The 18,962-nt window shown below is 37.7% G+C and overlaps 1 protein-coding gene across 1 annotated transcript in view; it reads right to left on the bottom strand.

Moving 5' to 3' along the window:
• The window catches only part of LOC121389816, a 78,801-nt gene that overhangs the window by 8,159 nt on the left and 51,680 nt on the right, over nucleotides 1-18,962 (bottom strand). The window contains exons 21-30 of the mRNA XM_041521465.1: nucleotides 16,036-16,156; nucleotides 14,393-14,599; nucleotides 12,721-12,864; nucleotides 8,085-8,287; nucleotides 6,035-6,125; nucleotides 5,304-5,421; nucleotides 4,328-4,563; nucleotides 2,600-2,770; nucleotides 1,846-2,059; nucleotides 44-188 (exon numbers count right to left, since the gene is read on the bottom strand). Of these exons, the coding sequence (XP_041377399.1) occupies nucleotides 44-188; nucleotides 1,846-2,059; nucleotides 2,600-2,770; nucleotides 4,328-4,563; nucleotides 5,304-5,421; nucleotides 6,035-6,125; nucleotides 8,085-8,287; nucleotides 12,721-12,864; nucleotides 14,393-14,599; nucleotides 16,036-16,156 (1,650 nt within the window). The remainder of the gene's footprint in view (nucleotides 1-43; nucleotides 189-1,845; nucleotides 2,060-2,599; nucleotides 2,771-4,327; nucleotides 4,564-5,303; nucleotides 5,422-6,034; nucleotides 6,126-8,084; nucleotides 8,288-12,720; nucleotides 12,865-14,392; nucleotides 14,600-16,035; nucleotides 16,157-18,962) is intronic.

Raw genomic sequence — 18,962 nt, 5'->3', positions numbered from 1 at the left:
TAAATAATTTTTGATTCTTAAAGAAGAACTGTGTTATTTTTACCGTGTTTGTATTTTGAGTCCGACGTGAGTCCGTAAGGACTGCTGGACCTGCGTCAGTCCGAGCCAGTACTTGAAGTACGTGTGTAGGGTCCGCTCCGCCAGCGCTTTCTGTAGCGCCAGACCGCGGATCCGCCTTTCCTTAGACGCTTAAATCAGAAGAAAAAACAGTCGGTTAACTCTTATCCACCCAGCTTTCCAACGTGAAATATTTAATTTTTAACCTCAACCTCAAATTGTAGAAGAAAAACCCCCCAACTTAACACTATTTTGCTGTGTGTCATAGTTTTTTAAAACCCTACAATCATGATTGATTACTTAAAAGTCTGTATTATCAGTTATTTTCGGCGAATACATCCTTTACAAATCTTCAGTTTTCATTAAATAATAACGTCCAACATGTTTTAAAAGAAATAATTATACAAATAGCAAGAAATCAAACCCATGTGCATGTTACATCATCAATAACGTTTACACAAATTTAGACATTTTTTGTTTGTTTTCTTTTCGATATTGCGATAATAACTTAAATTTGAATACCAGTCAACAAAATACACTCAACGTGTTTGATTGTCATTCTACTATGTTCTAGCGTTCACAGAATCAAGATAGATAACTCCTGTGAATGTTGACAGCTGTTTTACGAAGACCGGTAGCATCTCGACTACAGTCGAGAATGGGAGGAAATGAGTTAAAGCCTGTTTTGCTTAACCACACCACTGGAGCACATTAATTAATTAATCACTGCCTACTGGATGTCAAATATCAGTTAAAATTTGTTTTGTTTAATGACACTAATTAATAAATGTGCTAAAGTTAAATTTTCTTTTGTTTAATGACACTACTAGAAACATTGATTTATTAATCATCGGCTATTAGATGTCAAACATTTGGTAATGCAGACATAGTCATAGAGAGAAAATCCACTACATTTTTCAATTAGTAGCAAGGGATCTTTTACATGCACCATCCCATAGACAGGATAGCACATACCACAGCATTTGATATACCAGTTGTGGTGCATTGGTTGAAATGAGAAAATAACCCAATGGGCCCAACGACAGGTACCAATCCAGACCCTAGACTTTTTTTTGACAACGAAAATTCAGACATTACTTGCATTTTATTGTTTAAATTATCCATTTCCGTACATCCAACATGTTTCTTGTCATCCTGGTGTTTGTAATACCACAAAATCATCCTAAAAATGCACGTACCTCTGACAAGTAATGGTTATGGAGACGAGATCTAGTCTATTTTAAAAGATATCTCCCCGATTCAACATCACAGACTCGTTTCACTCTATTTAAACCTTACCCAAATGTGTTACAGATTTGTAGATTAACCAAACTTAGTGACCATTGAAACTAGGGTGTGCAACTTTAAGCTTAGTACTCGCTCGATGCGCAGTTGGTCTGGGATCGATCCCTGTTGGTGGATCCATTGGGCTATTTCTCGTTCCAGCCAGTGCATCACGACTGGTATATCAAAGGCCGTGGTATGTACTACCCTATCTGTGGGATAGTGCATATAAAAGATCTCTTGCTGCTAATCGAAAAAGAGTAGCCCATGAAGTGGCAACAGCAGGTTTCCTCACTCAATATCTGTGTGGTCCTTAACCATATGTTTGACGCCATATAACCGTAAATAAAATGTGTTGAGTGCGTCATTAAATAAAACATTTCCTTCTTTAAATAAAACATTTCCATTGAAACTAGGATCTGCAACTTTAAGCTTAGTAGTATTCAAGACTGCACACCGATGCCAAACCTATACCCAGAGCATGAATAAGTTGCTTCCCTTTACCTTTCGACCATTGACTCCACTCTTCGAGAACGGTCGCTTGCAGTTTAAGATTAAACACTCGCTGTGCCTGATTGCCCAGGTAATGAGTGTGCCAGGCTTGTAGTGCCACAGACAGGTACACTCGGTTCTTCACAACTAGGTGTTGCTGTAGCGTGTCTTCTCGGTCGAGACATCTGCCGAACGCTAGCTTCCACTTGCAGAAACAAGACTTCACCTGGACAGAAGAAAATACAAATATTTCTTTAAAGGTTAAAAGTTTTTTTTGTTTAACAACACCACTAGAGCACATTCTTTAATTACTTATCGCCTGTTCGATGTCAAACATTTGGTAATTGTGACACATAGTCTTCAGAGGAAACCCTGTTAAATTTTTCCAATTTGGAAAGGGATCTTTTATAAAAGTTAAAGTTTGTTTTGTTTAATGACACCAGTAGAGCACAATTGTGAAATATAGTCTCCAGAGGAAACCAGCTATATTTTTCCATTATTAGCAAGGAATCAGACAGAGTACAGTGCATACCACAGCCTTTGATATACCAGTTGTGGTGCACTGGCTGGAATGAGAAATAGTCCAGTGGGCCCATCGATGAGGACTGATCCTAGACTGCCCACACATCAGGCAAGCACTTTACTACTGGGCTATGTCGTGCCCCCTCATTATCAGTGTAGTCCTTCCATTAACCATACAGTGGTAATTAAAACATGTTAAGTGTGTCATTAAATAAAACATTTTCTATTTTTCAATGTTCCTCACCTTGTTTGCAGCCAGAGCATCGTGTAACCTTTGACCCCGACTGACCCGAGCTTTCTTCCTCCACCGCCTGGCCAGAACGAGCGCCTGGTTCTGTCTGTACGCCTCCTGCTCTTCTTTCTGTGTGAGACGCCACGAGTGGTAGCTGCACCATCTCTTGAACAACACCTTCACCTGGTGACACAAAGAGCAGAAAATTAAAGAAAGGAATATATGAAGAGTTTCATCGCAAAATGCGATAAACGTCACTATACACACCCAATCCTAAAAGCATTTTATTCCAAACCACCATAAACATTACGCCAGTTTCTCTGCAATCTGCGATATATCCTCAGACAATTTTATTGTGTTTTGTTGAAAACTGAATTTGAACTTGTGTTTGTCTACGTGTGAACAGTGTCTGAGTGGTGTTCGCACAATGCGTAATGTTTTAACATGCTCATATACCACAGAGGTTTTGAGCAGTTTGCACAATGGTTTTTTAACATAGCGTTTATCGCGTTTTGCGATGAAACTCTTCATAATGTTTAATAACATCATCACCGAACTACTGAATTACTGAATGGAAAATAGGTTAATCTTTTCTGGGATATCCTGATGTTACAGCAATAAAAGACCCCACAACTCTCTGCCTTAGTGGTAATAAAAACCCAGATTTTAAATGTTTTTAACTACACCACTAGAGCACATTCATTAATTAATCATCAGTTACTGGGTATCAAACGTTAGGTAATTCTGACTGTTAGCAGCAAGGGATATTTTTATATGCACTTTTCCCCACACAGGACAGCACATACCATGGCTTCTTATATACCAATCATGGGGCACCGGTTATGACAGGAAACTCTCCAGAGAACGGGTCCACAGAGGAGGTTCGATCCAGTGACCTCAAGTACCTCAAGCGAGTGATCTACCTACTGTGCTAGATAACACCCCAAAACTCAAAGAGATCATTGTCGTACAAGCATTCGGACAGTACTGCTAAAGCAACACACAACCCCTGAAATTAAGAAAATGTCCATGGCCTAAAAAACAATTACCACTGAACATAGTCCAAGGCAAAAAAAGTTCCGTGGAGAACTGACAACTCCACGGCAATCTCCATGGCAATCTCCATGGCATTGCTGATTGCCGTGGGCAATTGCAGGGGTTGATATATGTTCCGTACCGGGCGCAACAAATTTTCATATCTGCGTAACTTTGTGAAAATGGGTAAATTGTCATGAAAGTTAAATGGGATATGTAACAGTACAAGATAAAGCTACACACAAAATTTTATCACAACACCTTGAGGCATTGCACAAAAAAAGTCTGGAAAACAGATTTTCGTATCTCCAAAATTCATAAGCAATAATTCTGTGAAAAATGTGTAGTTCATCATGAAAGTTAAACTTGGTCTGTAACAGTACAAAATAAAGCTGGACACACAATTTCAGCTCAGTATCTTCAAGCAATGCAAAAAAAAAAAGTCTGGAAAACTAATTTTCATATCTCATAAGTTCAAGGGCCATAACTCTGTGACAAATGGGTAAATCACTATTAAAGTCAAACATGATTTGTAAAAGTACATGATAAAGCTATATACAAAATTTTAGCTCAATATCTCAAGGCATTGTTAAAAAAAGCATCCGGAACACTATACAGATGGACAGACAAACAGAAGGACAGATACGAAACTATATGGATGGACCAGAAGGGAACTAATAATTTGTGACAGGCAAAGACACTGACCAGTCTAGTGTAGGAGTTGACCCGGAATTCCAGAATCATATGTTCCACTCTCCGTTTCTCCAGCACGACCTGCCTCCACTGTTGAACAACACTCGTCAACAGGAGAGAGTCACAGCGAGTTTTCACCCGGCGGACTTTCCCCGTCACAGACTTCCAGTAAACAAATCTCTGTCTTAGACTGTTCTCATCCTGCTTGTCGATCAGCTGTCGGGCTAGAAGTCTTCGACCATGGTTTGCTGCAGAATAAAACAATGTGTTCTTCATTGTATATCATTTAGTAGTTAACAAGTTGAAAGGAATAGTTGTTTAAGAGAGAGCGAGAGAGAGAGAGAGAGAGAGAGAGAGAGAGAGAGAGAGAGAGAGAGAGAGAGAGAGAGAGAGAGAGAGAAATAGGTAGAGACACAGACATAGACAGAAAGAAGTAGGTTGTGAAGTTTTGAGGGATGGGGTTAGTAAGAAAGAGTAGGCTTTAAACATGAAACTGCGAGAATTATCATTTCGTTCATGTAAATCAAATATTGCATAACCTATTTTTGTTTGTGCATTAAGTTTAGGACATCTTTGACATGGACATAATGGGTTGTTTCTTTAAACGATGACCGGCCTCGGTGGCGTCGTGGCAGGCCATCGGTCTACAGGCTGGTAGGTACTGGGTTCGGATCCCAGTCGAGGCGTGGAATTTTTAATCCAGATACCGACTCCAAACCCTGAGTGAGTGCTCCGCAAGGCTCAATGGGTAGGTGTAAACCACTTGCACCGACCAGTGATCCATAACTGGTTCAACAAAGGCCATGGTTTGTGCTATCCTGCCTGTGGGAAGCGCAAATAAAAGCCTATGTGGCGACAGCAGGTTTCCTCTAAAAATATCTGTGTGGTCCTTAACCATATGTCTGACGCCATATAACTGTAAATAAAATGTGTTGAGTGCGTCGTTAAATAAAACACTTCTTTCTTTCTTTCTTTAAACGATACGCACCTTTTGCCCACGCAGCCCATGTCTGAATGATCAGCTGTAGATAGCTGTTCCACGCAAGTGTATACCGTATCTCAGTTTCCTGCTTCTGCTGCAGTCTTTGGTACCAGGTTTTAAAAGTCTACAAAAATAAATTAAAAAATATAAAACCAATACATGCATTAAGAAGACACGACATATGTCCACAATAGAGATATGGGTAGGATCGGCGTATCTTAAATTTAATCTACACCTGTGACGTCACACTTTTGTTCAAGGTGTAGATTATTTTTCAAGAATCAACACCTGTGAAATAATGCAATTTGAACTTATTATGTGTTCAGGTCAAGGATTTGAACCCTTTACTGACAAAACGTATTCACTGTAAACAAGTACAACACTTTAGCCCATGAAGCCAAACATCTGCATGATAAAAAAAACATGTAATTTAAGACTTATAAACCAGGGCCCGGTTCCACGAAGCTATCTTAGTGCTACGATCACCTTAAGTACATATGGATATTTGTAGTAATAAAATTACACATTTACAAAAGGATACATTTACTTTGTTAGAGGATATATTTAGTTGAAATAAGGATACATTTATATGACAAAAGGAACATTTTCTTTCATAAAAGGATACATTTACTTAATTTATTTGGTAAAATTCATGAAGGGATAAAATCATTTAGAAGCCAGCCAGCCAGATTAAATGACTCGCTACCATCCGGTAAACTAATTGTTTGAAATCGTACCATTGACAGTATTCTTCTGTCTTTAAATTCCACACATTTTTGGTGATGCTCATGGCGTTTTTGAGCCCATTCACTCCAGGCAAGAAATGATCTGAAATGAATAAACAGAATATCATTGTACTAAACATCAGCTATACGGTAACTCATCAATATGTATTATAGGAATGGCAGAAAGTTGATGCAGCTCATGTCATGAATTGTTTCCAACAATTTTCTTTATTGTATACTCAATAAAATTAAGTAAGGGCCAGTTTTGGCAATTCCTTGATAGATTGTTTTGTTTAACGACACCACTAGAGCACACTGATTAATTAATCATCAGCTATTGGATGTCAAACATTAGGTAATTCTGACACAGTCATTAGAGGAAACCCGCTACATTTTTTTTTAATGCAGCAATGAATCTTTTATATGCACCATCCCACAGACAGGACAGCACATACCACGGTGTCTGATATACCAGTCGTGGTGCACTGACTGGAATGACAAATAGCTCAATGGGCCCAGCGACGGGGATCGATCCCAAATCGACCGTGCATCAATCTTTACCACAGGGCTACGTCCAGGACAATTGTTAGTGGTTAGTGAGAGAGAAGCTGGTGTAATGGTCTTACCCATTGAGGCATTAAAACTTGCTCTGGGTGGTAGCCAGTACCGGGCTGCGAACCCAGTATCTACCAGCCTTATGTCTGATGGCTTAACCACGACACCACCGAGGCCGGACACACAACAGCTAAGGAGAAACAAGGGATAAGAGAATACCCTTTTTTTCCTCTTTTTTTTTGAAAAACACCACAAACATTTAACACAGAGACAAAGACATTTTTTGAATTTTGGACATTACAAACATGGATGATGATGAGATGAATGGTGAAGCAGCAGCATTTCCATTTTGGTATGGGACTATTTGACAGTTCTGTGCTCCACGCTTGCTGTCAGTTGAGCTATCTCGGTATCACCCGAGCCCAGGATACACGGAACCTGCAGTGCATCCCAGGTAATCATCCCCCATGTGGGGATACCCTTGACACAATGGAAGATTCGGACCAATCAAGTGTTGGGAAGGAAGGAAATGTTTTATTTAATGACACACTCAACATCTTATTTACGGTTATATGGCGTCGGACATATGGTTAAAGAACACACAAATATTGAGAGAGGAAACCCGCTGTCACCACTTCTTGGGCTATTCTTTTCGATTAGCAGCAAGGGATCTTTTATATGCACCATCCCATACAGGATAGCACATACCATGGCCTTTGATGTACCAGTTGTGGTGCACTGGCTGGAGCGAGAAATAGCGCAATGGGCCCACTGATGGGGATCGATCCCAAACCGACTGCACATCAAGCGAGCGCTGTACCACTGGGATACGCCTCGCCCCCAGTTTGAACCAGTCCATGCACAGGACTATGAGAATGCACTGTTACCCAGAGGCCAGAATAAGGATGAAAACTAAAAAAAACATTTAGAATTATGCTAGAGGGAAATGGAATGATTACTGGCAAATATGACTTCAAAAAGCAATTGTAGATAAAAATATTGATTGCAAAATTAAAAAAAATTAATGTACATTTTTAGGTGGAGGAAGTGGGTAGCAAAAACAAACAAAGAATAAGTACTTCTTATGTTAAAAAATAGCAAAAGGTCTCTAACATTACTCTGACTGTCAGAAATAACAACCATGGGCTCAGATCATCGAAGCTAATTTTAGGACTACGATATTGTAAAACCACCACCATAGGCTATGATGTCACTACAGTGTATATGTCATAGTCACGTTGTAGCTTACGACGGTTTTACCATAATATCGTAGTGCTAAGATAGCTCCAACCATCTCACAGTGTTCGAGATTAACGGTATCCCGATATCCCGGGGATACCAGAATTTAATTTTGGATACCAGACTTCAAGAACCCAGTATCCCACTGGGATACCATATAATACTAAATTCTCAGGTGGGATACCAGATTTTGAAATGTTAGTATCCAACTGGGATACTGGCCAAAACTTTTAATCTCAAACACTGAATCTCCAGCCTGATTGTTTACCTTTTGATCAATCCGCTGTGGTAAGCGTGTTTTATCTTGGCGGTGAACTTGTGTTTTGTGAACCAGATGGAGAAACACACTTTGAGAGAACGACGCGAGAACTCCCGAGACAGTCGGACCTCGAGCGGAATCAGACGCTGTTCTTCGGCCGTTGTCGTTGACCACAGATGTAGCACATGCTTGTCATGCTGTCGTTGTTGTGTCTGAAAACCGAACAATTTAGCGAAATTAAATGTCTCACCTGCTATAAAAACATTTGGTGTACTGTGATGAATATCCGTAGGTGCAACTATATTTTTATTATTAGCAGCAATGGGATGTTTTATTTATACACTTACCTATAGACTGGACAGCACATACCACAGCTTTTGATATTCAGTAGTGGTGCACTGGGTGGGACAAAAGAAAACCCAAAGGTCCCGCCAAGGTAGTTCTATCCTATGACCAAGGGGCGAGAGATAGCCCAGTGGTAAAGCGCTCGCTTGATGCGTGGTCAGTTTGGGATCGATCCCCATCAGTGGGCCCATTGGGCTATTTCTCGTTCCAGCCAGTGCGCCACGACTGGTATATCAAAGGCCGTGGTATGTACTATTCTGTCTGTGGGATGGTGCATATAAAAGATCCCTTACTGCTAATGGAAAAATGTAGCAGGTTTCCCCTCTGAGACTACATACTAATGACCAAATGTTTGACATCCAATAGCCGATGTTTAATAAATCAATGTGCTCTAGTGGTGTCATTAAACAAAATAAAAAGTTTAGGTTTTTTTGGTTGGGACAAAGAAAAATCCAATGGTTCCACCAACGTAGTTCTATCCCATGACTAAATGGTCTCAGGTGAGTGTTCTAGACAGAACTAAATCTCGAACTCATGCTCTTACCGTCTGTGTACGTGACATGTGTATTCTGCTTATTAGTAATAAATATACTGATGGAAATAAATAAAGGATCACACAGATAGCAACAAGAAATAATGACTGCATCAAAAATCAATTCATATTCTGAGAAGTTGACTGGGAACACATAGGCAGCACAGTCAACACTACAGACATTCAATCCCACATTACAACTTGGTATGAAATACAGACATTACTACGCTAGTTGTGAATTAAACTTGTTCTACAATTTGATGTTTTCCCTTATTTCTTTCCATCAGTATACCTACAACCCCCCCACCCCACCCCCATCTAAAAAATATTTATTATCCCCAGCATTCTGCTCATGTCACGTTTAACAAGCATTCTGAAAGTACTGATAAAGCAATACATGTCCCCTACCATGTCCAACAAATTTTCCATATCTCCTAAATTCAAGGGTCATAACTCTTTGAACAATGGGTAAATTGCCACGAAAGTTCAACTTGATCTGTATCAGTACACAATAAAGCTTGTGGTTTCAAGTATTTTGTTTGTTTTGTTTCACGATACCACTAGAGCACACTGATTTATTAAGCATCGGCAATGGGCGTCTTAGCTCAAAACAGGGGAGACAATAAAACAGGTGACACGTCACTCGTCAGGGTCCAACAAACTCGGACAATAGCTGTATTTTTTCATTGCTTTGTCATTCTTTGTTATACCACGATCATAAGGGACCAAAACCGTACCGGCTCTGTACAGGACATTCCTACACAGCACGGTTCTGCACAGGATGGTCTATAGTATACGCTGCAGTGAACGGTTACCAGTCGACGTTTGTCTACATGTGTACTGAGATATGGGGGGGGGGGGGGGGGGGGGGGGGGGGGGGAGAGTCAGTAAAGTCAATAATAATAAAGAAAATATATGTATATTGTGGATAATAGTATTAAAAAATATATATAGTGATGACGGCTCTGTACACAGGGCGGTCTAGTATTTTATATACTAAGATATGGTGGAAAACACATTAACAGTAAAGGGAATAAATATATATTTTGTATCGTTCCTACACAGGGCAGTCTAGTATTTTATTAGCCCAAGTACTCTGACTGTAAGAGAGCTAGACGGACATTTGGACATAAATACGCTCTCATTACAGAGCGTATTTATGTCCAAATGTCCGTCTAGCTCTCTTACAGTCAGAGTACTCTGGCTAGTATTTTATATACTTAGATATGGTGGAAAACACATTAACAGTAAAGGGAATAAATATATATTTTGTATACTATAAAGAAAATATATGTATATTTTGGATAATACTTGAAAAAAAATTTATATATATATATTTAATGTGTGCGTGTGCATATTAAAAAAAATATATATAGTGATGACGGCTCTGTACATGACGTTCCTACACAGGACGGTCTATAGTATACACTGCAGTGAATGGTTACCAGTTGTTACCAGTTGATGTTTGTCTACACGTGTACTGAGATATGAGGGTGGAAGTCAGTAATAATAAAGAAAATATATGTATATTGTGGATAATAATCAATAAAATGTATATGTGCATATGTATCGTCAACGTCCCTAACTGCGTTATGCTTCAAATTCCGTTCACTTTGTTTTCTCGTGCATGGTTCGCGCAATCAACATCCGATTTGTTGTTATCGGCATGTCGTTCATTTATGAGGTTTTTCTTCACAGTTCAGGAAATTTTTTATAAACAATAAAGTTGAGAAAAGTAAGTATCTAAATACAAAACTTTACAAACCCCCAAAACCATTAATTTTACTAAGTCGTTTTTGTTTATTCCTTAAAATTACCGATATTGGATCCACATGACTGGTAGAAATTGACTTAAAATGGAGAAAGACGAATTAACTTTCGGTGCGTGTCGCATGACCTCACACGTGCCAGATCAACATGGCCAAAGAATTTAATTTTTATGATTTTTAGGACCCCTGTTGTTAGAATTTGTTTTCAATTATTATATTCGATCTGCATTTGGTATGCTACATTTTTGTGCCTCTATTGTAGTGAATTGTATTCATAATACATTCATAACAGTTGTAAATAATTTTGAGTATATAAATTTTGTTAATTTAGAATCAATTCATTAAAAAAAAAAATTGTTTTCCAAACTATGCGCAGGTATGGATGTAATGCCTATCAGTATTAACATCAAGTGTGAGCGATGTGTGTTGATAAAACGCAGACCGGACCAGAACGCTTGACAAATTGAATTTTTCCTTTCAAAAAAATTGAATAAATCAAGTGTTCGGCAACTGTGCATAATTAAGAAACATATATTTTTTCATGTAGTTGTCTTAAAAATGGAAAATGATGAACTGCACATGCGCATTACAATACTTTTTGCAAACGCATGCGCCTGAAAGCAGTTAGAAACGTCACACTTTTTCCTGTTTACTGTAGGGTGTTTCACTTTTGTTTACTAGAATGGATTTGTTTTACATCCAAATTGTAGATTTTTTACATTAAATGATTAAAATCTATTTTGTTTCACGTATCGTAGCTGAAAAATGTAGAATAATATTTCCGTAAATATCGTATTCGGGTTTTTGTTGTTAGGTGAATGCAGTTTGGGACGTCGATGGTATAACGTGTGCGTGTGTAGTATTAAAATATATATATATATATATATATAGTGATGACGGCTCTATACAGGACGTTCCTACACAGGGCGGTCTAGTATTTTATATACTTAGATATGGTGGAAAAGACATTAACAGTAAAAGTAATAAATATATATTTTGTATAATACTCAATGCGTTCGTGTTGACACTGTATAAAAACGTGTGCATGGGTACACTTTGCTGCATAAAAACTCAACTTTGCCACCCAAATTTTTTTTAATGTACTTTTCGCAATTAGATAGACATTAAGAAAAATGCAACAAAACACATTCTGATATTTAAAATATTACTTTACTGTTAAAACAAACTGATACGTAATTTCAAGTCACTCAGTTGGTCGCTTATAACCTGAAGCCAGTCAGAGACAAACCAGGTTTCTGGGACCCTGTCGATCGTCACGCCATCTGGAATAGAGTTATCTCCACCTGTTTCAGCTAAGATGCTCATTGGATGTCAAACACTTGGTAATTTGACATACAGTCTTAGAGAGGAAACTACATTTTTTTCTAATGCAGCAAGGGATCTTTTATATGCACTTTCCCACAGACAGGATAACTCATAACACAGCCTTTGCTATACCAGTTGTGGTGCACTGGCTGGAACGAGATATAGCCCAATGGGCCCACCAATGGGTGGTTTCAAATAGGTGGTAACTAGAAATAAACAAATAATTTAACAAGCATTCTGAGAGTATGGTTATAGCAATACATGTCCTCCACTGAGCCAACAAACTTTCATATCTCCTAAGTTCAAGGGCCATAACTCTGTGAAAAATGGCCATGAAAGTCAAACTTTATCTGAAAAGTATATGGTAATGCTATAAAAAAAAGTTCAGCTCAATATCTTGAGGTACTGCAAAAAAAATGGTCCAGAAAACAAATTTTCATATTTCCTAAGATCAAGGACTATAACTCTGTCAAAAATGGGTAAATCACCATGAAAGTCAAACTTGATCTGTAACATTAAATGATAAAGGTAAACACAAAATGTCAGCTCAATATCTCAAAGTATTGGGAAAAAACCCCAACCATCCAGAAAACTGTGTAACAGATGGATGGACAGACAGACAGAAGGACGGACACGAAACTGGTTGGACAGGTAGGGGACTAATAATAAATACCTTGGCTAGCCACAGCGGAAACACTTTCTGAAAGACAACCATCATGTGATGTTTTCTGGCCACACCCAACAACTGAGTTTTCTCTTTTCTCCTTTGTACGTAACTCTGTAATGCTGAAAAGGTCCTTGAAAGAAGTAGATTGCTCTGGGGAAAAAAAAAATATATATATATTATTTTTCTAACTGGAAAGTTTTCCTTGTTTAAAAGGAAGCTTATAATTTCAATAATAAGAGCAGTTTAACGCAAAATCGTTTCCAAAAAACAACAGATAACATCAAACTTCAGGGATCACAACTCTATAAAATACAGTAGAATCTCATTGGGTTGAACCCTGTCGAATACACCGCAATGCTCGAACCAAAAACAAAGTCCTGAGTTACTCTTACACGTTGTTGACCAAATGGTTGGATCGAACTACCCGATGGGTCGAACACTTTCTCAAGCACCAACGGGGTTCTAGCCAACGGGATTCAACTGTGTGTGTGTCTCTGTCTCTCTCTATATGTATGTATGTATGTATGCATATATATATATATATATATATATATATATATATATATATATATATATATATATATATATATATATATATATATATATATATATATATATATATATATATTCAGAATACTTTCTTGAACGACAATTCTGGAGTACATTGATACATTAATCATTGGCTATTGGATGTCAAACCTTTGGTAATTGTGATACACAATCTTCAGAGGAAACATGCCACATTTTTCCATTAGGTCAGGCCACGTCATAGGACTTAACACGCACATTCAGAGCAAGCTGCTGTAGTGCACGCCTGTCATAGGCGCAGGTGTCGGCCTTGGTCAGCTCCTCCATCCAAGACAGGAAAAGGGTTTGGGGTGGGTGGGAGGATGGACTGCCCACACTGGCAGGTGCAAGAGAGCATCAGTAGCTCGATCGGGGTCGGTAGCAGGTGGGGGATTTTTCTATTAGCAGGAAGGGACTTTTTATAGGCATTTCCACACAGACAGGACAGCCTTTGATATACCAGTAGTGGAGCATTGGTTGGAGCAGAAAAAACATCCAATCAGAGAATGGAGCCACTGAGGGGGTTTGATCCTCTGGCCCAATGATAACAACACTGACAGAAACAACCTTCAGGAATCAAAAGAAGTAAATAAAATGTCAACAGAAATCACACATCTATTTAACTATGAAATATGTTTTGTTTATTTATTGTCAAATTAATGCTCCTATATTTATCAGTCATTGAGCTGTATCAAGTCAACATTTAAAATAAAAACTCTGTTATATAAGATTCACTGAACCGAGAATTGACTAGTAATACCCGCAATATCACAATACATTGCGGACAAACCAAGTTAATTGTCTGTCCACAATTTCTCAAATACATTTCTCTTTAAATTTAAAAAAATATTATAACACACTGGCGTAAGAAGCGGAGGGGTGGAGTAGGTGATCCAGTAGCAGCAGTGATGATTTATATATATATATATCTGTGTGTGTGTGTGTGTGTGTGTTTGTGTGTATGTGACCCCCACTTTTTGGCACCTTCCTACGCCACTGTAAGATATATACCTTTTTAGACAAAGATTTTTTTTTTTTTTTTTTAAATTGACAGATTCCCTGTTACACTAGACAAAGACTTTCGGTTTTAATTAAGACATATTTTTAATACCCTGTGTTTTTTGGCACATAAAACAGCCGAGTAGTTTTGCCGCCAATCCCTCAAAGCCAGAGTCAGGATACATCTGTGATGAATCTCGGCCAGACGTGATCTCAGTCTCTTCAACTCCAGCTGTCTGGCTGTGAACTCCTTCCATTGGTCGAGTAACACACTGACCGGCCAATGGCGGAGACGCTTTACAACAGTCAGTACAATGTTCTGAAAAAGAAGATTTTTGATTTGGTCAAGTAACACACTGACCGGCTAATGTCGAAGACGCTTTACAACAGTAAGTACAATGTTCTGAAAAAGATGATTTTTGATTGGTCAAGTAACACACTGACCGGCCAATGACGAAGACGCTTTACAACTGTTACAGTCAGTACAATGTTCTAAAAAAGATTATTTTTGATTGGTCAAATAACACACTGACCGGCCAATGACGGAGACGCTTTACAACAGTCAGTACAATGTTCTGAAAAAGATGATTTTTGATTGGTCAAGTAACACACTGACTGGCCAATAGCGGAGATGTTTTAAAAGTCAGAACAATGTTCTGAATTTTTTATTGGTCTAGTAACACACTAACTGACCAATAGTGGAGACATTTTACAACAGTCAGTACAATGTTCTGAAAAAGATGAACATTTTTCAATAGTTAAATAAAACACTGATTGGCCAATGATGGTGACACTTTACAACAGTCAATTATAATGATCTAAAACAAAGAGTCAGTACAATGCTCTGAAATAACTACCGGACAGTGACAGAGACACTTTACAACAGTCAGTACAATGTTCTATGACAGGGATGAAGATTTTTAATTGGTCTAACAACACACTGACCGGCCAATGATGGAAGCACTTTAACAAGTTATGACAATCTTCTGATACAAAGATGAAGGTTTTCTATTGGTCGAGCAACACAATGACTTGTCAGGCATTGAAACAAGTCGAGAATGGTCATTCAGGTTACCAGGAGGCTACGTGTCAAATAGTCGAAAACGCTATATTTTAATTCTCTAAAAATTGTTTTAAACAAAAACATCACCACTGAAATTTTCATCTTGTGTCGTAACCTATGAGTTACCGGGCTCGTAATTTATGACATGCTTACTTCGATGTCTGTTTCGCATATATACAGTATATGTTCTATACAAGAAGAATCACAGTACTGGAGGAAAGGAAAAGCAAAGACACCACTAGAGCACATTGATTTTTTTATCTTATCATCGGCTATTGGACGTCAAACATATGGTCATTCTGACATTGTTTTTTTTAGAGGAAACCCGCTGTCGCCACATAGGCTACTCTTTTTACGACAGGCAGCAAAGGATCTTTTATTTGCACTTCCCATAGGCAGGATAGCACAAACCATGGCCTTTGTTGAACCAGTTATGGATCACTGGTCGGTGCAAGTGGTTTACACCTACCCATTGAGCCATGTGGAGCACTCACTCAGGGTTTAGAGTTGGTATCTGGATTAAAAATCCCATGCCTCAACTGGGATCCAAACCCAGTACCTACCAGCCTGTAGACCGATGGCTTAACCACTGCACCACTGAGGCCAGTCTTGGAGAAAAGGAATGTACCGATAATGAGGAAAACACTTGATTAGGTTTAAAGGGTCTATTTCAGTTTTAAAATGCTAGTCACCTTAATTCTCTCCGCGCGTGCTTGTTTTTCTTCAATGTGACAGGAATCGAGAAAAGCGTGACCAATGAGCGACATTCCATCGGGTTCAGATCGGTCCGAGGAATCACCCGCACCAAACAGTCTGTAAATGAAAAATATAATAAATAGAGGAATAACAACCATTTTTTATATCAGTGATAAAAACTGTCAATAACAGCAGACAAATTTTGGAATTTCAAGAAAATAAATTTGAGGAAGGTAAATATTAATATTTATAATCAGAAAAATGACAAATTTAAGGTTTTTTTTATTATTACCACTCAAATTCAAGCCCTTTTTAATCTGTATAAACCGTATATTTGTTGAATATAGAAGCCATTATGTGTGTTTCTAGTAACTGTGAATAACACACATTTTTCTCCTTTGAATATAGAGAAAACATAATATCATCAGCATCTCAGCCTAAGTGACTAACCTTTTTTAGAGCTTTTGAAACCAATTGAAAAAAACAGATTCTGATACAAACATAAATTAATTCTTAAAATATTATTTGAACAAAAACAAAAACAACATTTTATTCTTATTCTTATTCAAAGAATTTTAAAATTATTTTATTCTCCCCCATTGGTCTGAAAAGGTCTAAAAAATGAAAAAGTTAAAGGCTATAATTTTCATGCAAAAAGGTTGACATTATGTAGGTAGTTTGTATGTTACTGTTAAAAATTTACATATATCCATATCCATATCCATATATATATATATATATATATATATATATACAGTTAACAACAATTATTTAAAGTATTAGCTAAATTTAAAACAGAATAGAAAACAAATTAAGAGCAAAGTTTCAAATTTGGATTCTAAGAAATGTATTCGATAAAAGGTTATTAAATAAGAAATGTTTACAAATAATCAGACATAAAGGATGATTATTTTTGGACAGAGAATATGAATAACAAAAACTGGTTAAAACACAAAGGGTTAAATTTTGGCACAAAACGCTAAGCATTAATTTGCACTGCCATAAAATGTTATCAGTTGTAAACAAAAATACTTACATAATACAATAAAAGTTTGTTTTGTTTAATGACACAACTGGAGCACATTGATTTAACAATCATCAGCTACTGGATGTCAAACATTTGGTAATTTAGACATATAGTCTTAGAGATGAAACCCGTTACATTTTTCCGTTTGGTGGCAAGGGATCTATTATAGGCACCACCCCACAGACAGGATAGCACATACCAAGGCCGTTGATATACCAGTCGTGGTGAACTGGCTGGAACGAGAAATAGCCCGATGGGCCCACCGATGGGGATCGATCCTAGACCAACCGCGCATCAAGTGCGCGCTTACATAATACAATAAAACTGTGACTTAAAATAGTCCACACATATTTTGCATAAGCTTAAGGTTGAAGCTTAACATACATTTATTTCACAATAAATTAATCAAGTTGCATTTTTTCAAATACTTTTACAAACTGCTAACTCTTTTTTTTTCTTTTTTTTTCAGTTTAAACCACAAATATTCTATAATCAGTATTGTTGAAAATATTAATGTCAATAATGTTCAGTATTTTAGATCCCAAACATGATAAAATAAAATAGTTTAATTCACTGAAATATAATGACGCTTATATCTCACCTTCCATAACTTTTACCAAAAGGGAAATAATTATCAGCATATCCAAAGAAACTAAAAACTCAATCCGAGAATGGTTCCACCAAGGGGGATTGATTCCTTGACCAGAGCAAAGTTAACGTTTGTTTTGTTTAGCGACACCTTTAGAGCACATTAATTTCTTAATCATCGGCTATTGAATGTCAACCATTTGACACATCTGACATATAGTCTTAGAGAGGAAACTTGCAACATTTTTCCATTAGTAGTAAGGTATCTTTTATAAGCATCTTCCACAGACAGGATAGCACATACCACAACCTTTGATATACCAGAATTGGTACGGTACACTGGCTAAAATGAGAAATAATTCAATGGGCCCACCAAGGCAGATTGTTTCTAAACCGACCTCACATCAAGTGAGTGCTTTATTACTGGGCTACGTCCCACCGTTTCGACCAAAAGCACATCAGGCGGGGTGCTCTAGGCACTGAGCTAAATCCCTTCCCTTTGAAGAAAAAGAAGTTTGTTGTATTTAACGACACCACTAGAGCACACTGATTTATTAATAATCGGCTATTGGATGTCAAACATTTGGAAATTCTGACATGTAATCATCAGAGAAAACCTGCTACATTTTCCCATTAGAAACAAGGGCTCTTTTATATGCATTTTCTCACAGACAGGATAGCACATACCACGGCCTCTGTCCAGTTGTGGTGCACTGTTTGGAACGAGAAAAAAATCCCTTTGAAAAGTGTAATGCCAAACACAGACAGCAGCAAGACACAACATGACATAACAATTGTATTTTATGTACACACTGGGACAATCACTTTGATAAACAAACACACTCTGTACGAAAGGAGCCTGTTCTATATAAGATTTAACAGGACTCAAATGTGACAAACACACAGAAATGGGCAGTTGCACAAATGGTGAGTCGTATCATTGGCGTAACACATGAAAATGACATTCTACTTACCTCAAAAGCTGTCTTCTTGTAATTCAATGAAACATAATCAAAGAAACATCATGGCCAAAACCAAAAACAAAGAATATCTTTGAATTATTACGAGTGGATTTAACACTGGCTGTGGAGAAAATAGCAGCAGCAAAAAACGTCTTCCAATAACTCAAGTTTATTTTGTTTAACACCACAACTAGAGAACATTAAAGAGACTATCCCAAGTTACAAGTCATAAATTGTTTGTTGTTTTTTTAAGAAAGGATTCGGAGAATTACAGGTTAATATACTTTCTGACACACCCGTTGGTGAGAACACCACGCGTTATTTTTGATAACACATGGTTGTTTAC

The sequence above is a fragment of the Gigantopelta aegis genome, chromosome 15, assembly GCF_016097555.1.
Source record: "Gigantopelta aegis isolate Gae_Host chromosome 15, Gae_host_genome, whole genome shotgun sequence".
Lineage (NCBI taxonomy): Eukaryota > Metazoa > Mollusca > Gastropoda > Neomphalida > Peltospiridae > Gigantopelta > Gigantopelta aegis.
This window is presented reverse-complemented; position numbering and strand designations above follow the sequence as displayed.